The 27,659-nt window shown below is 46.9% G+C and overlaps 1 protein-coding gene across 2 annotated transcripts in view; it reads left to right on the forward strand.

Moving 5' to 3' along the window:
- The window catches only part of ANO4 (anoctamin 4), a 394,529-nt gene that overhangs the window by 193,036 nt on the left and 173,834 nt on the right, over positions 1 to 27,659 (forward strand). For both annotated transcript variants that reach the window (XM_077265595.1, XM_077265596.1), the window contains 2 exons: positions 3,711 to 3,911; positions 5,543 to 5,679. In XM_077265595.1, the coding sequence (XP_077121710.1) occupies positions 3,711 to 3,911; positions 5,543 to 5,679 (338 nt within the window). The remainder of the gene's footprint in view (positions 1 to 3,710; positions 3,912 to 5,542; positions 5,680 to 27,659) is intronic.

Consider the following 27,659-nt stretch of genomic DNA (forward strand, 5'->3'; position numbering starts at 1 on the left):
GAATAAGATCCTCGTAAGATTTGATTCCTGTCAAAGGAACACTTTCTAGATTGATAGGAGGAATTTGTAGGTCTCCTAGTTGTGTTAGGGTACTGTCACACTAAACGATTTACCAACGATCACGACCAGCGATACGACCTGGCCGTGATCATTGGTAAGTGGTTGTGTGGTCGCTGGGGAGCTGTCACACAGTCAGCTCTCCAGCGACCAACGATGCCGAAGGCCCCGGGTAACCAGGGTAAACATCGGGTTACTAAGCGCAGGGCCGCGCTTAGTAACCCGATGTTTACCGTGGTTACCAGCGTAAAAGTAAAAAAAAACAAACAGTACATACTCACATTCCGGTGTCTGTCCCCCGGCGTTCTGCTTCTCTGCACTGTGTCTGCCAGCCGGAAAGCACAGCGGTGACGTCACCGCTGTGCTCGCTTTCCGGCCGGCCGGCGCTCACAGTGCAGAGAAGCAGAACGCCGGGGGACAGACACCGGAATGTAAGTATGTACTGTTTGGTTTTTTTTACTTTTACGCTGGTAACCACGGTAAACATCGGGTTACTAAGCGCGGCCCTGCGCTTAGTAACCCGATGTTTACCCTGGTTACAAGCGAACGCATCGCTGGATCGCTGTCACACACAACGATCCAACGATGACAGCGGGAGATCCAGCGACGAAAGAAAGTTCCAAACGATCTGCTACGACGTACGATTCTCAGCAGGGTCCCTGATCACTGCTGCGTGTCAGACACAGCGATATCGTATGGATATCGCTGGAACGTCACGGATCGTACCGTCGTAGCGATCAAAGTGCCAATGTGTGACAGTACCCTTACTTGAGAGCATTCTTTTTTTTAGCTCTAGATTTAATTGGACTATCATTAGGCGAAGTGTCGCTTGAGAAATGATCCAAATCATTTTGTGAGCCTATGTCATCCTTATCTCTGTCATAAATGGTTCTCTTTGCTAAGGTGGAGAGATCCACACCTTCCACGTTTGCGTTATTTGGATGAGGGGGTTAATTTTTCCCCTTATTTGATACTGTGAGAGAAGGTGACCTGGTACTGGAGTATAGAGAATGGGTGGTTTTAGTTATACTTTTTTTGGCTGTATTGCTGTATGATTTTGGCAATTGTTTAGGAATAGAGGTAGTCTTTTTGTCCCTTTTTAAAGGGGACCTTTATTTCTCAGGACTGATGAGACTAGGGAAGTCTTCAAAGGGTTTTGCCTGTGAAATGGGTGATGAGGGCCTGTTCCTTTGCGGCCTATGTTTACTATTGCTGAAGTCAGACACTTCGTTGAGATAATCAGTAAATATATGGATGGTCAAGTCTAACTGGAAATCTTACATCAGCACGACAAAACAGTTTACAAAGCTCAGTAAATCTGTATTAGAACCTTGTTTTTGACTCAGCTCATTGTGCTGCTGTGCACGCATTAATTGTAACAATGTCTCGGGAACAAATTTGCTGAAAAATGCAAAGAGCTCCAAGAAATAGCTACTAAAGAAAGCCATGGTATGATTTCAGCAAATCACAAAAATCATGTATTAGGTGAATTGGTTACCTCGCAATGCTATTATTTTGGTGCTGCCTCCAGTGGTGGAACAACACATTGGAGTATTTAATTATGGTATCCTGACATCGTTGACCTTCTCTGAATACCCTGATGAAACTCAAATTAACAAAATAACGAAATGCATCAAAGGAGTGTTCTGAAAATCAAAGATGATTTCCATATTAAACCTCTATTTAATAATCTAATTCCTTTTTTAATATATCACAATTAAAAACTCCCTACTGTTTCCTCTCTCCTCTAAATGCCTGTCCGTGGTTTTTTTTTTTGCCACATGTCAGTTTGTGAATTTTCAATCCTAAGTGCTGTTATAGAATAGCGAAAGTGTCTGTGAGTAATTGCAGCTCAGCCACAACACTGTAGGCTGCACAAACTTCCCAAACTGTGTTATCCAGTACTAAAGTATAAAGTATCATTCACCAGCACAAGATCTGTGGGTCATGAGCTTTAAAAAATGGGTTTCAATGTCAAACAGCTATGCACACCTAAAATCACCAAGAGGATAGCCAAATGTCTATGGAAGTGGTGAAAAGAACTCCACCACTTGACAGAGTGACAGTATGAGGCAGTCTAATGGACGAAGGAGGATTTGGTAGATTAATGGAATATACCATCTCTAGGAATATATAGTACCCCTGAACATTTTTGTGAAGCACACACAGATAATGTTATGTTACTTTTATTAAGGGTTTAGGGTCGGACCCTTATTTTCAGCTAATGTTAATGCTAACACAGATAAAGGGTTTTTAAACAATTAGCACTTCTACTCTGGTTGTAATAGTTTGGAGAAGAACCTTTTCTGTTTCAGCATGACTGTTCCTCAGTCTACAAAGTAAGGTCCATAAAGGCATGGTGGGGTGAGTTATGAGTGGATGAACTCGAGTGACTGCACATAGCCCAAACCTCATCTCCATTGAAAAACTTTGGAATGAATTGAAAAGCCAACTAGGAGTCAGATCTTCTTATCCACCATTGGTGCCTGACCCACACATGCTCCTGAATTGGCACACTTCAAAATCTTGTGGAAAGCCCTCCTTGATGTGTGGAGTCTGTTATACAGTGCCTTCAAAAAGTAATCATACCCTGTGAACTTTTCCACATTTTTTTACATTATACAAACAAATGTAAAGGTATTTTATTGGGATTTTATGCAATATACCAACACAAAGTAGCAAGTATTTAGGAAGTGTAAAGGAAATGATACATGTTTTCTAAATATTTAAAAAATATAAACCTGAAAATTGTGCTGTGCATTTGTATTGAATCTGGGATTCGTACTGATCAGCAGGACAGGGCACTTTTATCCCATTTAGAATGGAACGGCAGTGTACATACGCAACTGGTCTATTTATCCATTATGTGCTTGTTTTTTTTTTTCCAGCAGCCCCATTGACAATGAATGGAGCAGCAATAAGGCATGCCCTCTACCTCTCCATTCGAATGCGGAAAATGTACCTCGTTGGTGAAAAAAAAATTGTCAGTTCTGCCAATCAGTAAAGGCTGCAGTGGTCAGAGAGGAACTGATCAATACGTTATCATCTATGCTGTGGATAGTAAATAACCTGTTTTCTTCGGACAAGCCCATTCATTTTAAAATGGATGCTCAGCCAGTTCTATAGGTGTAATAGACAGGTGTTCACATTATTTTAGCTATGTGATACCGTAGTTTGGTATACAGAACATTTTCGTTAAGTGTAACTATTTTTTTAGTAGAAAACTTCAAGTATTTCCTGTTTCCTAATGTCATTTCATGTCACATAATTTTCTGACTGTAGTGAAAAAATAAAATATATGTGTAAAGCCAGGTTGACATCAACGTCAGAAGCTCAATCAACAATTATTGAAGCTTCTATCAACAATACTGGGGGAATTGACAATTGAAAACTGTTGCAGGTAGCCCTACTGTTGCATGATGAAAACCGTTATGGCTCATGATAGATCCTATTGACCGTGAACGATTGGCATCCATTGTGTTACTAAGCCCAACTGTATGTACATATGTGAACATAGCGTTACTCCCAAATAATGAGAATCAGCTGATTAAAATATATAGGAAAACATGAATCTAACAAACATGATCTAACAAAATGGAATAAGTACATTGCCATGTACAGGACTCCTGTATAATATATATTTTTCTTTTCAGGAATAAGTATATCCATTCATGGGTCTAAAAATCAACTGCAGATTCATCAAAGGAAAAGTGTGGCAAATAATTCTGTGCCGAACGATCACATAGTGGTTAGACATTCCTCTCTGCCTCCCGTCAGAAGGGCAATAAGGATGGAGGCTTCATCTTCTGGGAAGTGTGCAATCTCAAATGGAAACACAGAGATTCATTATCCAGGTAGACATTCTTCTCTTTCTAAACCCTGAAAATGACTGCGGATTGGTAAATTTGATGTAAAGATTCCTTTTTGTTTGAAAAGCCATTGGATAAACGTGGCATGGGACCTGTTTTTTACAGAAGTGTGCAAAGGACCTGAAGAAATTATTTCCTTGTAGAGAAGGTGGTTCCTCATGAGTTTAGGAAAGAGTTATATACAGCTAATATACTTAATCTTTGGGATGTGACTGAAGTGTCAAAAACAGTGGCAGAATTTTTTTTAAAGTCTACATTTTTATTTAACATACTGAATATTATGAGTAGGAGGAAACATCTCAAGGATATTAGCAAACTGACATTGGAGGATGAGGTGTGGCAGGGTTGGAGTAAATTGTTTTCCCTGATTGGGCTTGAAGCGATGGCCGGGGGACCACCACTGTGCAGGAAGACTACTGTACATAAGATGAGGTGCAAACAACAAAGGGTAGATTTATTGGGAGGCAAGGAATGAAGTTTGTGAGGAAGATGCAAACAGGGGTTAACAATAGCAAAAGACAATATACATGAGTAATCTTGTCCGTAAAATAGCATGGTGCTCCAACAATTACAGACTCAGAATTTGTCTCACAAGCAACTTTAAACAACAAAACCAATAACGAAGCTACTCTATGTATAACCTCCCTGGCCTTTACTAAGTAGGCCACACGGCTCCCGTGTACTGACTACTGAAGCCTGCACTAGGCCCTAACTGGTGCACCATACAGGAACAGACTCACGGTGCTCCTGGAAACTGCAAGTCCCTTTCTCAGTATCTTCGTGGCTTCACAAACTAGCACAAAACAGCCACCTTTGCTGCAACCCGGAAAAGTCTTGCAAATTTCAGAAGTAAACTCTGTCCCAGCCTGGGATCTTTCTTGTAGCAAACAGCACGCAGTTCTCTCTCACTAGAAGCTTCTGCTCACACACACAGTCCAGGCTCAACTCCTCCCCTCAAGCTAGGGCAGTTCATCTTCACAGCCTAAAGAAGGGGAAAAGCAGAGCATTCCATCTCACACCAGACAAGGGGGTGCAGTCTCTTAAAGTGACAGCGTGTTCCTTACTGTCCATAACAGCACCACCCTCTTACAGGCTCATGGGGGTGTAAGCCACCCTTCTCTGGATCAGTTAGGTCTAAAGAAAGTTCAGCTTGCGGTATAGTACATAAACTGAATCCCTATGGAAAGTGTAATTGAAAGGGCTATAAAGGCGAACAACATGTCAATTTTCCATGATTTACTCGAATAATTTTGATGATATGAGGCCTTGTAAATGGTGTTGTTCTTGTAACCAGTAGCTGTTAACCAGATCAATTAAACTATAAACCTGTAAAAGTAATGTAGAAGATTAATGAGATTGTGATCTTACTGAATTGATGATAAAGATTAAAACCTGGAACATAAACTCTACAAATAAATACAGTTCATTAGTGGAAGAGCAGTATTGATTTAGTAGACCCAGCTCGTAGTATATGAGAAGGTATCTACTAAAATGATTTAAAGACCTGCAGTCTGGTCAGAGAACAGGAATGAATATTCAGAGGTTGCATGGATCACAGTGTCCCTTACATTATGTGTATTTTCTGTATAAAACAATAGTTGTGCATTCCTTTCTAGGTGTTAAAGACATAAATATATTCTTTGATGACTTGGAAGCTGCAAACAGTCCCTCCAAAGACGATGACTCTCTGCTGCATGCTGGTAATTTGACAAATATGTCAGATGAAGTCAGCAGATTAGATGCAGAAGGAGAGGTAAGAAGTTTGCTTTACTTAGGGTATTTAAATGCTGATAATAACAAGGAACAGAGACAACGATACATATGAATGAAAACAATGAAATATCTAGACATTGTATATAGTATTCAGTGGATATAAAATGTCTACACTCCCTTGTAAAATGTCAGATTTTCGTCATGTAAAAAAATCATACCGAGAAGGATCATTTCAGAACTTTTCTACCTTTAAGGTCTCCCATGATCTGTACAAATCAATTAAGAAGCAAACTGAAATCATGTTGAGGAGAAAAACAAAACTAAAATAATGTGGTTGTGTAATTATAGTGCTTTGGAACAAAGCACTATACTGTTATTCCACCGTGGTAAACTTCTTCTTATTCTTATTATTCAGTCCGCACGTAATGCGGCCCGAACCGCTAAACTCACAGACTCCAGTGAGGTGTCATTTCGAAGCCAGCGTTCCTGAGAGGTGTGCTAAGTATTTTTCGTGTCGATCGGATTTGTAGTTTTTGCGCAATTTGTGTTTGAAAAAAGTCTTTCAATGCGTTTCAATGGAGAAATTTTCCTATACGTTTATAATGGGCTGGTTTCTGAGGCAATTTCTAAAAATAACTGCCACCTGGCTGATTAGCTCATTGATATGCGCAGTCAGACACAGTTACTATGCCAACTCCTATGAAATCTACATCAGCTCACCAGGTCACAAGTTTTGTCAGATAATATCAGCTCTTAAAGTGACAGTACAGCACAATTCCAAACCACTATCCGTAGTCTTATGATTATTAGACTGTGGCCCGATTCTAACTCATCGGGTATTCTAGAATATGCATGTCCACGTAGTATATTGCACAGCCACGCAGTATACAGTGCAGAGCCGTGCAGTACACAGCGCAGAGCCGCGCAGTACACAGCGCAGAGCCGCGCAGTACACATCGCAGAGCCGCGCAGTATAAAGCGCAGAGCCGCGCAGTACACAGCGCAGAGCCGCGCAGTACACAGCGCAGAGCCGTGCAGTACACAGCGCAGAGCCGCGCAGTATAAAGCGCAGAGCCGTGCAGTACACAGCGCAGAGCCGCGCAGTACACAGCGCAGAGCCGTGCAGTACACATCGCAGAGCCGCGCAGTATAAAGCGCAGAGCCGTGCAGTACACAGCGCAGAGCCGCGCAGTACACAGCGCAGAGCCGCGCAGTACACAGCGCAGAGCCGTGCAGTACACAGCGCAGAGCCGCGCAGTATAAAGCGCAGAGCCGTGCAGTACACAGCGCAGAGCCGCGCAGTACACAGCGCAGAGCCGTGCAGTACACATCGCAGAGCCGCGCAGTATAAAGCGCAGAGCCGTGCAGTACACAGCGCAGAGCCGCGCAGTACACAGCGCAGAGCCGCGCAGTACACAGCGCAGAGCCGCGCAGTATAAAGCGCAGAGCCGCGCAGTACACAGCGCAGAGCCGCGCAGTACACAGCGCAGAGCCGTGCAGTACACAGCGCAGAGCCGCGCAGTTTAAAGCGCAGAGCCGTGCAGTACACAGCGCAGAGCCGCGCAGTACACAGCGCAGAGCCGTGCAGTACACAGCGCAGAGCCGCGCAGTATAAAGCGCAGAGCCGTGCAGTACACAGCGCAGAGCCGCGCAGTACACAGCGCAGAGCCGCGCAGTACACAGCGCAGAGCCGCGCAGTATAAAGCGCAGAGCCGCGCAGTATAAAGCGCAGAGCCGCGCAGTACACAGCGCAGAGCCGCGCAGTACACAGCGCAGAGCCGTGCAGTACACAGCGCAGAGCCGCGCAGTATAAAGCGCAGAGCCGTGCAGTACACAGCGCAGAGCCGCGCAGTACACAGCGCAGAGCCGTGCAGTACACAGCGCAGAGCCGCACAGTATAAAGTGCAGAGCCGTGCAGTACACAGCGCAGAGCCGTGCAGTACACAGCGCAGAGCCGCGCAGTACACAGCGCAGAGCCGCGCAGTACACAGCGCAGAGCCATGCAGTACACAGCGCAAAGCCGCGCAGTATAAAGCGCAGAGCCGCGCAGTACACAGCGCAGAGCCATGCAGTACACAGCGCAAAGCCGCGCAGTATAAAGCGGAGAGCCGCGCAGTACACAGCGCAGAGCCGAGCAGTACACAGCGCAGAGCCGCGCAGTAGACAGCGCAGAGCCGTGCAGTACAGAGCGCAGAGCCGCACAGTATAAAGCGCAGAGCCGCGCAGTATACCGCGCAGAGCCGTGCAGTACACAGCGCAGAGCCGCGCAGTACACAGCACAGAGCCGCGCAGTACACAGCGCAGAGCCGCGCAGTACACAGCGCAGAGCCGAGCAGTACACAGCGCAGAGCCGCGCAGTACACAGCGCAGAGCCGCGCAGTACACAGCGCAGAGCCGCGCAGTATACAGCGCAGAGCTGCGCAGTACACAGCGCAGAGCCGCGCAGTACAGAGCGCAGAGCCGCACAGTATAAAGCGCAGAGCCGCGCAGTACACAGCGCAGAGCCGCGCAGTACACAGCGCAGAGCCGCGCAGTACACAGTGCAGAGCCGCACAGTACACAGCACAGAGCCGCGCAGTACACAGCGCAGAGCCACCCAGTATACAGCGCAGAGCCGCGCAGTACGCAGCGTAGAGCCACGCAGTATGCAGCGCAGAGCCGCGCAGTATACAGCGCTGAGCCGCGTAGTATACAGCGCAGAGCCCCGCAGTATACAGTGCAGAGCCCCGCAGTATACAGCGCAGACACGCGCAGTACACAGCACGGACACGCGCAGTACACAGCGCAGAGCCGCGCAGTACACAGCGCAGAGCCGCGCAGTACACAGCGCAGAGCCGTGCAGTACACAGCGCAGAGCCGCGCAGTATAAAGCGCAGAGCCGTGCAGTACACAGCGCAGAGCCGCGCAGTACACAGCGCAGAGCCGTGCAGTACACATCGCAGAGCCGCGCAGTATAAAGCGCAGAGCCGTGCAGTACACAGCGCAGAGCCGCGCAGTACACAGCGCAGAGCCGCGCAGTACACAGCGCAGAGCCGCGCAGTATAAAGCGCAGAGCCGCGCAGTACACAGCGCAGAGCCGCGCAGTACACAGCGCAGAGCCGTGCAGTACACAGCGCAGAGCCGCGCAGTTTAAAGCGCAGAGCCGTGCAGTACACAGCGCAGAGCCGCGCAGTACACAGCGCAGAGCCGTGCAGTACACAGCGCAGAGCCGCGCAGTATAAAGCGCAGAGCCGTGCAGTACACAGCGCAGAGCCGCGCAGTACACAGCGCAGAGCCGCGCAGTACACAGCGCAGAGCCGCGCAGTATAAAGCGCAGAGCCGCGCAGTATAAAGCGCAGAGCCGCGCAGTACACAGCGCAGAGCCGCGCAGTACACAGCGCAGAGCCGTGCAGTACACAGCGCAGAGCCGCGCAGTATAAAGCGCAGAGCCGTGCAGTACACAGCGCAGAGCCGCGCAGTACACAGCGCAGAGCCGTGCAGTACACAGCGCAGAGCCGCACAGTATAAAGTGCAGAGCCGTGCAGTACACAGCGCAGAGCCGTGCAGTACACAGCGCAGAGCCGCGCAGTACACAGCGCAGAGCCGCGCAGTACACAGCGCAGAGCCATGCAGTACACAGCGCAAAGCCGCGCAGTATAAAGCGCAGAGCCGCGCAGTACACAGCGCAGAGCCATGCAGTACACAGCGCAAAGCCGCGCAGTATAAAGCGGAGAGCCGCGCAGTACACAGCGCAGAGCCGAGCAGTACACAGCGCAGAGCCGCGCAGTAGACAGCGCAGAGCCGTGCAGTACAGAGCGCAGAGCCGCACAGTATAAAGCGCAGAGCCGCGCAGTATACCGCGCAGAGCCGTGCAGTACACAGCGCAGAGCCGCGCAGTACACAGCGCAGAGCCGCGCAGTACACAGCGCAGAGCCGCGCAGTACACAGCGCAGAGCCGAGCAGTACACAGCGCAGAGCCGCGCAGTACACAGCGCAGAGCCGCGCAGTACACAGCGCAGAGCCGCGCAGTATACAGCGCAGAGCTGCGCAGTACACAGCGCAGAGCCGCGCAGTACAGAGCGCAGAGCCGCACAGTATAAAGCGCAGAGCCGCGCAGTACACAGCGCAGAGCCGCGCAGTACACAGCGCAGAGCCGCGCAGTACACAGTGCAGAGCCGCACAGTACACAGCACAGAGCCGCGCAGTACACAGCGCAGAGCCACCCAGTATACAGCGCAGAGCCGCGCAGTACGCAGCGTAGAGCCACGCAGTATGCAGCGCAGAGCCGCGCAGTATACAGCGCTGAGCCGCGTAGTATACAGCGCAGAGCCCCGCAGTATACAGTGCAGAGCCCCGCAGTATACAGCGCAGACACGCGCAGTACACAGCACGGACACGCGCAGTACACAGCGCAGAGCCGCGCAGTACACAGCGCAGAGCCGCGCAGTACACAGCGCAGAGCCGTGCAGTACACAGCGCAGAGCCGCGCAGTATAAAGCGCAGAGCCGTGCAGTACACAGCGCAGAGCCGCGCAGTACACAGCGCAGAGCCGTGCAGTACACATCGCAGAGCCGCGCAGTATAAAGCGCAGAGCCGTGCAGTACACAGCGCAGAGCCGCGCAGTACACAGCGCAGAGCCGCGCAGTACACAGCGCAGAGCCGCGCAGTATAAAGCGCAGAGCCGCGCAGTACACAGCGCAGAGCCGCGCAGTACACAGCGCAGAGCCGTGCAGTACACAGCGCAGAGCCGCGCAGTTTAAAGCGCAGAGCCGTGCAGTACACAGCGCAGAGCCGCGCAGTACACAGCGCAGAGCCGTGCAGTACACAGCGCAGAGCCGCGCAGTATAAAGCGCAGAGCCGTGCAGTACACAGCGCAGAGCCGCGCAGTACACAGCGCAGAGCCGCGCAGTACACAGCGCAGAGCCGCGCAGTATAAAGCGCAGAGCCGCGCAGTATAAAGCGCAGAGCCGCGCAGTACACAGCGCAGAGCCGCGCAGTACACAGCGCAGAGCCGTGCAGTACACAGCGCAGAGCCACGCAGTATAAAGCGCAGAGCCGTGCAGTACACAGCGCAGAGCCGCGCAGTACACAGCGCAGAGCCGTGCAGTACACAGCGCAGAGCCGCACAGTATAAAGTGCAGAGCCGTGCAGTACACAGCGCAGAGCCGTGCAGTACACAGCGCAGAGCCGCGCAGTACACAGCGCAGAGCCGCGCAGTACACAGCGCAGAGCCATGCAGTACACAGCGCAAAGCCGCGCAGTATAAAGCGCAGAGCCGCGCAGTATAAAGCGGAGAGCCGCGCAGTACACAGCGCAGAGCCGAGCAGTACACAGCGCAGAGCCGCGCAGTAGACAGCGCAGAGCCGTGCAGTACAGAGCGCAGAGCCGCACAGTATAAAGCGCAGAGCCGCGCAGTATACCGCGCAGAGCCGTGCAGTACACAGCGCAGAGCCGCGCAGTACACAGCGCAGAGCCGCGCAGTACACAGCGCAGAGCCGCGCAGTACACAGCGCAGAGCCGAGCAGTACACAGCGCAGAGCCGCGCAGTACACAGCGCAGAGCCGCGCAGTACACAGCGCAGAGCCGCGCAGTATACAGCGCAGAGCTGCGCAGTACACAGCGCAGAGCCGCGCAGTACAGAGCGCAGAGCCGCACAGTATAAAGCGCAGAGCCGCGCAGTACACAGCGCAGAGCCGCGCAGTACACAGTGCAGAGCCGCGCAGTACACAGTGCAGAGCCGCACAGTACACAGCACAGAGCCGCGCAGTACACAGCGCAGAGCCACCCAGTATACAGCGCAGAGCCGCGCAGTACGCAGCGTAGAGCCCCGCAGTATACAGCGCAGACACGCGCAGTACACAGCACGGACACGCGCAGTACACAGCGCAGAGCCGCGCAGTACACAGCGCAGAGCCGCGTAGTATACAGCGAAGAGCCACGCAGTATATAGCGCAGAGCCGCGCAGTACAAAGCGCAGAGCTGCGCAGAGCTGCGCAGTATACAGCGCAGAGCCACGCAGTATACAGCGCAGAACGCGCAGTACACAGTGCAGAGCCGCGCAGTACACAGCGCAGAGCCGTGCAGTACACAGCGCAGAGCCACGCAGTATACAGCGCAGAGCCGCGTAGTATACAGCGCAGAGCCGCGTAGTATACAGCGCAGAGCCACGCAGTATACAGCACAGAGCCACGCAGTATACAGCGCAGAGCCACGTAGTTATACTGCCCAGTCACGTAGTATATTGTCCAGTCACATAGTATACTGCATATCCCTGTTAAAAAAAAAAAGAATTAAAATAAAAAAGTTACATACTCACCTCCTGGAGCGGCCGGTATCTGATGGTTGTTGCACCTCCTAGAGCGGCCGGTACACGATGCTTGTTGCACCTGGAGTGGCCGGTACCCGATGCTTGTTGCGCGCTCCGGTCCCAAGAGTGCATTGCGGTCTCACGAGATGATGACGTAGCGGTGTTGTGAGACAGAAAGACGGAAGTGCCCTTAGATAATTAGATAGTAGATTACCCCGCTCACCAATTCGGAACCCGAGAGGCCCGGCCCACCAAATCGGACCCCGATGGGCCCGGCCCACCAAATCGGACCCAGAGTGACCCCGCCCCCTAAATCAGACCCAGAGTGACCCCGCCCACCAAATCGGACCCAGAGTGGCTCCGCCCACCAAATCGGACCCAGAGTGACCCCTTCCACCAAATCAGACCCAGAGTGACCCCTTCCACCAAATCGGACCCAGAGTGACCCCTTCCACCAAATCGGGCCCAGAGTGACCCCGCCCACCAAATCGGACCCAGAGTGACCCCACCCACCAAATCGGACCCTGAGGTGCCCAGCCCACCAAATCAGACCCTGAGGTGCCCAGCCCACCAAATCGGACCGAGTGACCCCACCCACCAAATTGGTCCCTAAGGTGCCCCGCCCACCAAATCGGACCCAGAGTGGCTCCGCCCACCGAATCGGACCCAGAGTGGCCGCGCCCACAGAATCGGACCAAAAGTGACCCCGCCCACCGAATCGGACCTAGATTTACCCCGCCCACAAAATCAGACCCAGATTGACCCAACCCACCAAATCGGACCGCCTGAGGGGCACCCAAGTGTGAAAGTCTTGCAGGGGCAGCCCGGGCACCATTCCAAAGCACTATCTGTAGTTCCTTCAGGAAATACCCATCTAGTTTTATAATTGTTGATCTGGTTGTGTTTAAAATTAGCCAATCATATTTAAATTCATGTTAAATAGTAGTCAGTACACAGCGATCATCATTTAGTGATTCTGATTAACCACATATAGTTTAGTTTCTCTAGTAGGATGTTCTTGACATTTTCAGCAAAAGCCATGGTCCATAAACAGCTTCCAACACAACCAAAGGATCTCATTGCTGAAAGTAGTGTCATCAGTGAGGTACAAAAACATTCCAAGGCATTAGATCAACCATGGAACATCGAGAAGATGGTAATCAAGAAGTAGCTTAGTGACTTTGGGGGTCCTATATATTGGAAACCCCCAAAAGTGATACCATTTTAAAATACAGCACCCCCTGACATATTGAAAACTGCTGTCAGGTAGTTAATTAACCCATCAGGTGCTTTTCAGGAATTAATGCAAAGTGGCATAACAGAAACGGAAAAGTGTATTCTTACCACCTAAATGTCGGTAACTTCTGAATATGCCGCTATAGCCAGGAGACTCTAAGGTTGCTATTTAGCCGTGAATTGCCATGGCAAACATCAGGACCACACAATCATGCTGATGTGGATAAAGAGGAAGCCCCCGCATTCTTTTAACTATTTATGATATAGTAATTATTGGCAACAGCATCTGAGGGGTTAAACAGATATGGACGGTGCCAACACTGGCTGATGCAGCAAGTTGTCAGCTATAGTGTACAGCCGACAGCTGCTGGATTGTCACCTGTATGGGGATGCCATTCTCTTCTATCTCAGGTCAATTAAAAGATGTATTGGCAGTCATTAAGGGGTTAAAGGTGACACAAAGTGACATTACCTAGGGGTGGACATGTGTAAGATATCAAGCAAGAACGCAGGATGCAGTGACAGAGTAGGGACACAGGCAGAGCAAGGGTAAACAGGTTTATTTACAGCGGAGACACTCCACGCAGGGAGGTAAATAGTTAAAAGTTGTTAAGGCACAGAAAAATGCAAACAGTTAAGCAAGAATATATGGTAGTCCTCACACTGCAGCTCCAGCTGCACATTAAATAGCGCCTCCTCCTGGAGGGTCCTGTAGTCGCTGGTTCCGTCTTCTGGCGGCAGTGGTCAGTCTCCGGTACCTCCCACTGCCCCTTGTCCATGTACTAGTGTGGCTATTAAAGGCATGGGCCATAGTCCGGTGCGAGCCCAATGTGGCTCTTTAACTATATCAACTGGGGGTAATCAGGTACAGACGGTCAGAACAACTCTTGTGTGTCCACATCAGGTTGCAAGTGTCAGTCTTATGTGTGGACTCTAATGGGCAGCGCCTGTGCAGTACTCACGGTCACATCGCGTACAGCACCTGGTACTCTCTGGCTGTCGCTGGGCAAACACCGCACGTCCTGTTCTCCCGGGTCCCCGCTGTTGGCAGAGGGCGACGCTGGTCTGTTTGGCGCTGGTGCTCCTGCCCGGAGTACTCCTTTCTATGTCTGCTGTGGCACCCGGCTCAGCTCTGCTCTGTGTGCACGGCTCCGTACACCTCAGTTCTGCACCGCTCTGCTCCACTCTGCATGGCTCTGCAGCAGTCCCTCGTTCTGGAGTGCTGCTGGGCACACTCGGCTCTGCAGGCGACGGGGCCCTCTCTATGTGGCCTGCTACAGCGCCAGCACTCTCTGAGGGCCAGGGAGACCGAGCACGCCACTCACTGCTCTGCGCACTGCTCTGCTCTGGCCTGCAATTCTCCTCTTGCGTCCGCTTTCTCTTCTCTAGCTGCGTGCCCTTTTCTGGCTCTCTCCGCCCCCTCCTCTCAGCAGGAAGCACTGTCCCCCTCTTCCTTCCGTCCAGCAGCAGGGGAAGGTCCGCCTCTCATGCTTCCCCCAGGAGACAGAGAATGCAGCCCTTTCAGTTCCGGACCCAGCATGCAGGTATTCGCAGTCCGGTCCATCTCCCTACACTTGCATCAAAAATTGATGAAAAGACAACAAGGAAATGAATCTGAGAGGCTGCCAATAGTCCTACAGCAACAATAAAGGAGCTGCAGGAATTTCTGGCAAACACTGGTTGTGTACTGCATGTGACAACAATCTCTGTGGGGTAGAGTGGCAAGATGGAAGCCTTTTCTTACAAAGAAAAACATCCAAGCCCTGCTATGTTTTGCCAAAAGCTAAAACCAGCATGTCAAAAGCATGTGGGAAAACGTGCTACACTCTCATGAGACCAAGGTTGATCTTTTTGACCATGATTCCAAAAAGGTACGTTTGGCACAATTCCAACTCTGCACATCACCAAGAGAACACCATATCACAGTGCAGCATGGTTGAGCCAACATTATGCTCTGGGGCTGTTTTTTGCCAGCAGTAACTGGGGCTTTACTCAAGGTGCAGGAAATATTCCAAATTTCAGTCAATTTTGCATCAAAACCTTCATGTCTTTACTAAAAAGATGAAGAGGAATTTCACCTTTTCACCTTTCAGTACGACAACAGCTCTAAGCATACATTCAAATCACCTAAATAGTAGCATTGCCAGAAGGTGTAACTTTTAGAATGGCCCAACCAGAAACCTGACCTGAATACAATCGAAAATCTGTGGGTTGATGTGGGGGATGTACAGAGGAGATGCCTTTGCAATCTGACAGATTTGGAGGGCTACAGTAAGGAAGATACAGGAAAAAAAAATAAAAAAAAAAATAAATAAATAAATAAATATATATATATATATATCTAATATATAAAGCTGAATGTGTGTGTGTGTGTATGTATGTATGTATGTATGTATGTCCGGGATTGGCATCTGAACCGTAGCAGCTACAGCCACAAAATTTTGCACAGTCACACGTCTGGACCCCGAGAGCGTCATAGGCTATGTTGTGAGGTGAAATTTTAACCCCGCGCTTTCCAATTCACCAAACAATTTTGCCCCTATCTACATAATGGGGAAAAAGTGAAAGGAAAAGTGTTGGAGGCGTCGCAGCTACAGGCACAAAATTTTGCACAGTCACACGTCTGGACCCTGAGAGCGTCAAAGCTATATTGTGAGGTGAAATTTTAACCCCGCGCTTTCCAAGTCACCAAACAATTTTGCCCCTATCTACATAATGGGGAAAAAATGAAAGGAAAAGTGTTGGAGGCAAATTAACAGCTGCCAGATGTGAACAAGGGGGACTTAAAGAATGACAGCGATGGCACCAAAGAGTATATACTGTACAGTTGCTAAGGTGGGGCCCCAACATGGGATAATCACACCACCACGGGGATATGAACACACACACAAAATGCGCCACACACTACCACGTGCTCGAACACATATACCACCCTCAGTGCACATTTCACCACACATACACCAACCTCGCCACATAAAAGTAGAAACACAAAAGTCGCCGCTCAAAACTCGCCACGCGCAAAACTCTCCACATGCAAAACTCGCCACACGTGCAAAACTCGCCACACGCAAAACTTGCACACGCAGAAAAATTGCCACACGCAGAAAAATTGCCACATGCACAAAAGTTGCAACACATGCAAAAGTTGCCTCACACAAAACTTGCACATACTCAAAAGGCACCACACATAAAACTCGCCACGCGCAAAACTCGCCATGCGCAAAACTTGCTGCACACAACTTGCTACACTAACCTGTCACATGCAACTCGACACACAAAAAGTTGCTACACGCATGTCGCCACACAAAACTCATCTCACAAAAGTCCCTACATGCATGTCGCCACACGCAACTCAACACACACAACTTGACACACGAAACTCGCCCTAAAACACACACAAGTCTGGTATCCTTCAAAAATAAAAATCTGATTAATAAGCAGACAAACTACAAGAGCAACAAATGTACCATATAGGAATCCGGCAGCTGTCAGTCACATGACCAGTCTATTATGTGTATGTGTGAGCTAATATATACTGCCAGGGGGTGGGCTTACTGTTGGCTGGGGATTTATCAGGCTGCCATTTTAGCTTACAAATACTGAGGTAAAAATACTGACCAAATAACGTGTGAACGAGGGCTAATACAGGAGGAGATGGCATACAGCTATATACTATATACAGGAGATGACACACAGGTATATACTATTTACAGGGGAGATGACACACAGGTATATACTATATACAGGAGGAGATGACACACAGATATATACTATATACAGGAGAGATGACACACAGGTATATACTATATAGAGGAGGAGATGACATACAGGTACATACTACATACAGGAGGAGATGACATACAGGTATATACTATATACAGGAGGAGATGACACACAGGTATATACTATATACAGGAGCAGATTACCTACAGGTATATAGTATATACAGGAGGAGATGACACAGGTATATGCTATGTATAGGAGGAGATGACATACAGGTATATACTATATACAGGAGATGACACACAGATATATACTATATATAGGTGAGATGACACACAGGTATATACTATATACAGGAGATTACATACAGGTATATCTAATATATAAAGCTGAATGTGTGTATGTATGTATGTGTGTATGTCCGGGATTGGCATCTGTACCGTCGCAGCTACAGCCACAAAATTTTGCACAGTCACACGTCTGGACCCCGAGAGCGTCATAGGCTATGTTGTGAGGTGAAATTTTAACCCCGCGCGTTCCAATTCACCAAACAATTTTGCTCCTATCTACATAATGGGGAAAAAGTGAAGGGAAAAGTGTTGGAGGAAAATTGACAGCTGCCAGATGTGAACAATGAGGACTTAAAGAATGAGAGCGATGGCGACAAAGAGTATATACCGTACAGTTGCTAAGGTGGGGCCCCGACATGGGATACTCACCACACACGGGGATATGAACACAAACACAAAATGCGCCACACACTACCACGTGCTTGAACACATATACCACCCTCAGCACACATTTCACCACACACACACACCAACCTCGCCACATAAAAGTCGAAACACAAAAGTCACCACTCAAAACTCGCTACATGCAAAACTCGCCATATGCAAAACTAGGCTCACGCAAAACTCGCCACACGTGCAAAACTCACCTCATGGAAAACTCACCTCATGCAAAACTTGCACACACAGAAAAATTGCCACATGTACAAAAGTTGCACCACATGCAAAAGTTGCCTCACACAAAACTTGCACATACTCAAAATGCACCACACATAAAACTCGCCACGCGCAAAACTCGCCATGCACAAATCTTGCTGCACACAACTTGCTACACTAACCTGTCACATGCAACTCAACACACAAAATGTTGCTACACGCATGTCGCCACACAAAACTCATCTCACAAAAGTCGCTACATGCATGTCGCCACACGCAACTCAACACACACAACTTGACACATAAAACTCGCCCTAAAACACACACAAGTCTGGTATTGTCCTTCAAAAATAAAAATCTGATTAATAAGCAAACTACAAGAGCAACAAATGTACCATATAGGAAATACGGCAGCTGTCAGTCACATGACCTGTCTATTATGTGTATGTGTGAGCTAATATATACTGCCAGGGGGGAGGGCTTCCTGTTGGCTGGGGATTTATCAGGCTGCCAATAGCAACCAATCACAGCTCAGCTTCTATTTTGCTACAGTTAATTAACCTGAGCTCTGATTGGTTAATATAGGCAACAAAGACATTCTCAGTATAACAAAGCTAATATATGTTGTGAAATGCTTCTATTTGCTTAGTTTTTGCCTTTTAATAATTACATTTCTATCTATTTGTTTTGTGGTTTTTGTGTGCAGAATAAATTTTTGTTAACACATTCTATTTTGCTAACAGCAGTCATTAACCCGGGCGAAGCCGGGTAGTACAGCTAGTATATATATATATATATATATATATATATATATATATATATCTTGTACCATGTTAGCCAGTAGATGGAAAAATATTACAATTTGAGAGTCCTCAGTGGCTGATACCTTTTAGTGGCTAACAGAAAAGATAGTAACAGAATGCAAGCTTTCGAGACTATTCGGGTCCCTTAATCAGGCATAAAATAACACACAATCTGAAGAGTCACATATTTAAACACAACAGGATCATATCTATAGAGGTGGGACAGGGAGAAAACAGTTGTGGCTGTAAATATTGGAACAGTTCATAGATAAGGAGTGTTGTGATTGAAGTCTGGTCCATGATTGTGTTGTGATGCCCCCAAATGGTCTGAGGAACATATTCCTTAGTTGATATAGGAAGACATAAATCCAAGCAACACATTCATTCCTGCACTGAGTGTGTCAAAGGTTGTCATAAATTTATACATTGTATATATTCCAAATTTTTCTGTATCTCTGAGATTTGAAGTTAACTTTTAATACTAAAGGGAAGATAATATACAGTTATATGAAAAAGTTTGGGCACCCCTATTAATTTTAAGCTTAATGTTTTATAAAAATTGTTTTTTTTGCAACAGCTATTTCAGTTTCATATATCTAATAACTGTTGGACACAGTAATGTTTCTGCCTTGAAATGAGGTTTATTGTACTAACAGAAAATGTGCAATCTGCATTCAAACAAAATTTGACAGGTGCATAAGTATGGGCACCCTTATCATTTTCTTGTTTTAAATACTCCTACCTACTTTTTACTGACTTACTAAAGCACTTTTTTTGGTTTTGTATCCTCATTGAGCTTTGAACTTCATAGCCAGGTGTATGCAATCATGAGAAAATCTGCTTAAAGTGGCCACTTGTAAGTTGTTCTCCTGTTTGAATCTCCTCTGAAGAGTGGCATCATGGGCTCCTCAAAACAACTGTCAAATGATCTGAAAACAAAGATTATTCAACATAGTTGTTCAGGGGAAGGATACAAAAAGCTGTCGTAGAAATTTAACCTGTCAATTTCCACTGTGAGGAACATAGTAAGGAAATAGAAGAACACAGGTACAGTTCTTGTTAAGGCCAGAAATGGCAGGCCAAGAAAAACATCAGAAAGGCAGAGAAGAAGAATGGTGAGATCAGTCAAGGACAATCCTCAGACCACCTCCAGAGAGCTGCAGCATCAGCTTGCTGCAGATGGTGTCACTGTGCATCGGTCAACTTTGCACAAGGAGAAGCTGTATGGGAGAGTGATGCGAAAGAAGCCGTTTCTGCAAGCACGCCACAAACAGAGACGGCTGAGGTATGCAAAAGCACATTTGGAGAAGCCAATTTCTTTTTGGAAGAAGGTCCTGTGGACTGATGAAACCAAGATTGAGTTGTTTGGTCATACAAAAAGGCGTTATGCATGGTGGCAAAAAAACACAGTGCGTTGTATAGTTGACCGATGCACAGTGACACCATTTGCAGCAAGTTGATGCTGCAGCTCTCTGGAGATGGTCTGAGGATTGTCCTTGACTGATCTCACCATTCTTCTTCTCTGCCTTTCTGATGTTTTTATTGGCCTGCCACTTCTGGCCTTAACAAGAGCTGTACCTGTGTTCTTCCATTTCCTTACTATGTTCCTCACAGTGGAAATTGACAGGTTAAATCTCTGAGACAGCTTTTTGTATCCAACCCCTGAACAACTATGTTGAATAATCTTTGTTTTCAGATCATTTGACAGTTGTTTTGAGGAGCCCATGATGCCACTCTTCAGAGGAGATTCAAACAGGAGAACAACTTGCAAGTGGCCACTTTAAGTAGCTTTTCTCATGATTGCATACACCTGGCTATGAAGTTCAAAGCTCAATGAGGATACAAAACCAAAAAAAGTGCTTTAGTAAGTCAGTAAAAAGTAGGTAGGAGTATTTAAAACAAGAAAATGATAAGGGTGCCCATACTTATGCACCTGTCAAATTTTGTTTGAATGCAGATTTCACATTTTCTGTTAGTACAATAAACCTCATTTCAAGGCAGAAACATTACTGTGTCCAACAGTTATTAGATATATGAAACTGAAATAGCTGTTGCAAAAAAAACAATTTTTATAAAACATTAGGCTTAAGATTAATAGGGGTGCCCAAACTTTTTCATATAACTGTATCTTTGTATTGTGTTCGCCAGTAGATAGAAAAATATTTAGAATTGAGAGTCCTCGGTGGTTGATATCTTTTAATGGCTAACTGAAAAGATGGTTGTGCAGCGCCCCAGAGTCCTGGGCGTTGCAGTAATGTCGCTCTCCCACCAGGGGGAGTTATGGTACGTCTGATGGTACTAAAAGAGTTCACCTGACCAGGTATCACAGTCACACACTACACTTCACACTCCGGCCACCAGGGGGAGCAAAAGGTTCTATCTATTAGGCCACTCCTCACACTCGGGTAAAACTGGGTGTTGAATAGGAAGTTAGAGAGAAAGCTGCCTGGGTTAGACCCAGAGAAGACCTGTCAGGCAGACAGGGAGAGAAGGAGGAACATCTGAGCTGCAGACAGAGGTCCCTGTCAGGGGTGAGATCCTGACAGAGACTTAGCAAGAGATAGAACGTTACGGAGCTGCGCCTGCACCTCATTGCGGCAGCATCTTAAGGAAGGACAAGAAGCGAAGTATATTGTGGAGAAGTGAGAAACGAGATCACAGCACAAGGAGATAATACCAGGAGGAGTCCTGCCTTAAGATCGGCAACATCCTTCTGAGGTGCGTAGCCGGTGGCCGGAACACCGAGGGAGTAATAGGCTCTACGCATTACTTTAAACAACGGCAGGACAGTTAATTCCAAGTTGGCTGCCCAACCTTTAACCTAATGAAGACAACGGAGGCAAATTGTGGGAGAGGGGCGTCACTAGGGTCCCTATAAAATAGCTCCAGGCCTACCCCGTCATACGGGTCATCCTAGCCATACCATCTGGGGACGGAGAGAGAACATCAGAAACTTACACGACAGTTGTGAGGACTATCCCGTGGTGCTCAGCAGGGAGGTACTACACACAGGCGCAAGTAGGAAGGCTACTGATTTCCACCTGCAAAGGGAACTCTGGATGTGCCTTCGGACCGGCCGGACTCAGCCAGCCCTGTGAACAGTGCTCTGGACTGTGGACACTGAAGTCCTCAGTAAAAGGTAAAGAGACTGCAACCTTGTGTCTTCGTTATTTACTGCGACCTACACCATCACCATCTACTCTACTGGGAAGCCCTGGGGACATACTTCACCTGTGGGAAGGTACACCATCTAGCTGCTATAACATCACCCCAGCAGACCCCTCAGCAGCGTCGGTCACCCTGACCGAATACCACAGGTGGCGTCACGAACACTTGACAAACTACACCTTTAATTGGGCGCCCCTTAGCAGGGCCACGGACCGGGTTGGGCCACCGTGACATCCCCAGAACCAAGACAGAGGGACCCGGTACCGAGTACCCCACTGCCCTGCGCCTGGGGGCGATCCAGTAGCAAATTGCAAGCTTTTGAGACTACTCAGGTCTCTTCATCAGGCATAGAATAATGCAAAATCTGAAGAATCACATATTTATACACAGCACAGCACAGAAAGAAATAATGCCATAGATAAGACAAGTGACATGAGGCAGAACTATCATTATGGGAGAGTGATAAACAGTTGTGGCCATAAATATCGGAACAGTTCATAGATAAGGAGCGTGAATGTTTTATTGTCCTCTGATTGGGGTCTAGTTCTGTGTTGTGATGCCCCCACAAGGTCTGAGGAGCAAATTCCATAATTGATGTAAAAAGACATAAATACATGCAACACATTAATTCCTGCACTGAGAGTGTCAAAGGTTGTCATGAGTTTATACTCCCAGATTCTCCTGTCTCTCTGAGATTTGAAGTTACCTTTTAATACAAGTAATCTCATGTCCATGGTGCTGTGATCTGGGACACAAAAATGTTTGGCCACAGGTGTAGATCCATTCTTTTTTCTCTCATTGTGTGGTGATGAAAAATTCATCCTTGTTCTCAGTTTTTGACATCTCCCCCACATACAGACCCCCAGCTGGACATTTGATATATAAAATTAAGTACATTAGAGTCTCGCAAGTCTGCAATTTTTTACCATCTTCTCAATTAGCCATTAATAGGTATCAACCACTGAGGACTCTCAAATTTTAATATTCTACTGTAAGGAAGAGAAAGCAAAGATTGCCAATTCTAAGTGCGCCATGCTGATATAAATTTTAAGGGTGGTTGACCGAAGTATTAGTTTAAGGTCGTGCATATTTATGCAACCACATTATTTTAGTTCTTTCTTTTTCCACCAGAAAATATAGCAGCTTGTATTTCGAATTAATTGAACAGAGTAAAGGTGACATTAAAGGTGGAAAAAGTTCTGAAATGATTCTTCTTGGCACGATGTTTACATGACAAGAACCTGGCATTTTAACAGAAGTGTGTAGACTTTTTAAATCCACTGTATGTACTACATTCTAACCTTTGTGCTTCAAAAGAACTAGGCAGCATATCATAGTGGTGAGTTCCTGGTTAGGGACATTTGCCTATTGGTCAAAGTGGAGTGCAACTACAAAGAGTAATTCTTACTCTAGGGGACCTGGCATTTTCCATGCGAGGGTGTGCTCACATGGCCACAAGTCTGCAAATTGCTATATGCAGTCTCCTGACTGCCAACTCACATGGCAAATACAGAGGAATAGTACAGTGTCATGATTTGGTAGAGTGCAGTCACTCTCTGCGATTAGAATGGCTGCAGAATTTTCTTCCTAGCCCGGAAAACCACTGTACTATTAAGCTGATTGGACAATATCAAAGTCAGAAGGTCTATTTGACAATGGAGAGTAGAAACACCCAGTTGACACTTTATTCAAACATTTTAAGAGAAATAAGGAGAAATGCTCAGAAATTGTAATTTTATGGGCAATGCAAACATTTACTAAAGATTACATGTCAAGAGTGATGATAAGTCCTTTTTAAAGGGACGCTATGATCAGCAGATGACCTATTGTTTATATTATGTATTTGTGCTCAATGTTTTTGTTTTTTTTGCTTTTGGCATTAAAAAAAAAGTGAAATCTTGCAATTTCCACATTGGCCACTGGGGCTTTTTTAGACTTTACCCTCCTGTTGTTTCAGGAAACCCTATCTTTTGTATTGAAACATCTAATAAGCATGTACAAAAGTCATTGTGAAGTGAGGCTGGTCAGCTGTGACATCACCTGTTGTAAATGGTGGATCCTGAGTTGTCATCTGGTATAGAGGTGTTACCTGTCATTGTAATCCTGCCTCTGATGATAAAGAGCCTGCAGAAAACTTTTCCTGAAAATACAGGAAGTATGAGTCTAAAATAGCTCTAATGAGACTGAGAAAATTGCAAGAAGATTACTAATTTTTTTTATTAAAGATTGTGTTGTGAGAAAAAAAAACATTGTCAAAATGTTTGAAAAACTATGTCACACACAAACCCTATTTAAACTATAAGTCATTTTCCAATGATAGCTTCCCTTTAAAAAGTTCCTGATGTGCAATTAGTCAGCGATCATTTGCTCAAACAGCACATTGCTGAATGATGAGACCTTGCATTGCTCACGCCTTTCATGTCATGTCTATATCTTAATATGCAAATTGCCTTTTCAGAGAAAAGGAAGACTTGAACTCTATAGCGCCACCTGTTGGAAGTAGCGATCCTACAAGTCACTATCAATCCTTTAACGAGTCTTGCAATATGATTTAGGTTAAGAGCCAAATCAGTATCTCAATTCGCAATACTCTTTAGTATGAGCCTTCCAATGTTTTCTCAGCAGCTTACAAATTGCCCTAAGGCTGTACTAACTATACATTGTCACTAGTGAGAAACCCTCGAAGAAGGAATCCTCAGATTGGTTCCATTTTATCTCCTCATGCTTTACCATGTGTTAAGTGAACCTTCCACAAGGAGATCCTTCCTTTATCGTTCATTTGGCTTCGAGTCCACATAGAGAAAACTGAGGAGGACGACGATTTTTTTGCTGCCTATTTCCGACTCTGCTCATTATTTTCACATTACTTTGAACGGCTGTGTATTTTCATGTAAAAGTACAGAGTGCAGGCATTTTATCTGCCAGCTTAAACTTAAGGTACCTTCACACTAAACGATATCGCTACCGATCCGTGACGTTGCAGCGTCCTGGATAGCGATATCGTTGAGTGTGACACGCAGCAGCGATCTGGATCCTGCTGTGATATCGCTGGTCGTTGAACAAAGTTCAGAACTTTATTTGGTCGTCAGACCGGCATGTATCGTCGTGTTTGACACCAAAAGCAACGATACCAGCGATGTTTTACACTGGTAACCATCGGGTTACTAAGCGCAGGGCCGTGCTCAGTAACCCAATGTTTACCCTGGTTACCAGTGTAAAATGTAAAAAAAACAAACAGTACATACTTACATTCGCGTCCCCCGGCGTCCGCTTCCTGCACTGACTGAGCGCCGTAAAGTGAAAGTGAAAGTACAGCACAGCGGTGACGTCACCGCTCTGCTGTTAGGGCCGGCGCTCAGTCAGTGCAGGAAGCGGACGCCGGGGGACGCGAATGTAAGTATGTACTGTTTGTTTTTTTACATTTTACGCTGGTAACCAGGGTAAACATCGGGTTACTAAGCGCGGCCCTGCGCTTAGTAACCCGATGTTTACCCTGGTTACCCGGGGACCTCGGCATCGTTGGTCACTGGAGAGCGGTCTGTGTGACAGCTCTCCAGCGATCAAACAGCGACGCTGCAGCGATCGGCATCGTTGTCGCTATCGCTGCAGCGTCGCTTAATGTGAAGGTACCTTTATTGTTGAGCAGTGTAAAGGGGATCGAATAATGGAAATACAGAAATAATTGTAGAAAGGTGAACTTCAAAGCGCTTTGAGAATCCAGTATAGATAAGGTATGGCTCCACGAAGGGTCTAAGAGAATTTAGATTTTTTTTTTGTAATACATTAAGGGTGGTTTCACACTTGCGTCTATGCGTGCAGCTTTTCATCTGCATACATCCGCATGCATCATGCACACATATATTTAATATGGTGTATACATGGACATGCGTTTGCTTGAGTTCGCATGCTTTGGCGTCCGCATGCGTTTTATGCGGTGTGCGGCTGGGTCCTGCGAATGCAAGATGTTACGTTTTTGGAGGCGTCAAAAATCCATCGAATATGTGCAGACATGCGCATGCGGTTGAGTGCTTTAAAAAACGCATTACATTCTATGGGAACACATGCGTACGCATGTCCTTGCGTACGCATGTGTTCGATGCGCTTGCGTACTGTGGACTGCGCAAGTCCAGGAACTGTTTTAAGACACGCCTTCCTGGAAATATAGAACGTATGCGCATAAACAATGCAAACGCAGGCAACAATGCATACCAATGCATGCACACGCAGCGCTTTTTTGCCGTCAGCGTAAGCTGATGCAGATAAAAAACGTTGTGTAAACATGTGTTTGCGTATGCAGATGATACGCTGCGCACAGAAACGCTAATGTGAATTTAGCCTTATATACATGTCTACGGCTGTTGTTTCAGACAGATAATGAGGTAGAATTTTCTCTTGCAAATTCATGCACTAGGTTATCCACATATGCATGTTTGCCGTATTATAAAAACTATGTGTGCACAGTTTCTGTGAAATTTAGATCATGGCTGCCAGTCAATAAGGTTTATGTATTTTAATCCCTGTTTAAATGTTTATTTTCCATTAGTCTATCTTTGTTTTTCATGGATAGAACAAGTACGCATTATAATTTATGGTGCTGTTCACATGTCCATGCTTTTTGCGGACCATGTGTCCACAAAAAATAATCATTGAGGCATGTTCATAAAAAATAATCTTGAAGACATGTTTGTTTTTTATCTAAGCCTTGGAGCAAAATCATGCATACAAATCTATGGTTCCATGAAAGTCACAGACAGCACGCAGATGCCACCTGTGTGCTGTTAATGGGTAGGAGAAGTTTTGAACATTTTTTGTCATAAAAGAAAATCACTGATGGTAAAAGTGGACACACTAACAAAAAAACTAATGAAAATCAGATCCAGCACACTGTTGAAATATTTTAAGGAAAACTAAATAAAGTTTTACAAGGTAATGGTCGCTCGCCAGGTAAAGTCTAGTGTAAGGGTACTGTCACACAGTGCAATTTTGATCGCTACGACGGCACGATCCGTGACGTCGCAGCGTCGTATGATTATCGCTCCAGCGTCGTAGACTGCGGTCACACGTTGCAATCACGGCGCTGGAGCGATGCCGAAGTCCCCGGGTAACCAGGGTAAACATCGGGTTACTAAGCGCAGGGCCGCGCTTAGTAACCCGATGTTTTCCCTGGTTACCAGCGTAAACGTAAAAAAAACAAACAGTACATACTCACATTCCGGTGTCTGTCCCCCGGCGTTCTGCTTCTCTCCACTGTGTAAGCGCCATAGCCGGAAAGCAGAGCGGTGACGTCACCGCGTCACCGCTGTGCTCGCTTTCCGGCCGGCAGGCGCTCACAGTGCAGAGAAGCTGAGACGCCGGAGGACAGACACCGGAATGTGAGCATGTACTGTTTGGTTTTTTTACGTTTACGCTGGTAACCAGGGTAAACATCGGGTTACTAAGCGCGGCCCTGCGCTTAGTTACCCGATGTTTACCCTGGTTACAAGCAAACACATCGCTGGATCGCTGTCACACACAACGATCCAGCGATGTCAGCGGGTGATCAAGCGACGAAAGAAAGTTCCAAACGATCTGCTACGACGTACGATTCTCAGCAGGGTCCCTGATCGCTGCTGAGTGTCAGACACTGCGATATCGTAACGATATCGCTAGAACGTCACGAATCGTACCGTCGTAGCGATCAAAATTGCACTGTGTGACAGTACCCTAAGGCATGCTCCAGTATGCCATGTGTTTGTGCAGCCTAGTGCAGAATGGTTACTTAGTGGTAATCTCTGTTCCCTTAGGGTATGTGTCCATGTTCAGGATTGCATCAGGATTTGGTCAGGATTTTCCATCAGTATTTGTAAGCCAAAACCAGGAG

Source organism: Ranitomeya variabilis, chromosome 5 (assembly GCF_051348905.1).
Source record: "Ranitomeya variabilis isolate aRanVar5 chromosome 5, aRanVar5.hap1, whole genome shotgun sequence".
NCBI classification, from domain to species: domain Eukaryota; kingdom Metazoa; phylum Chordata; class Amphibia; order Anura; family Dendrobatidae; genus Ranitomeya; species Ranitomeya variabilis.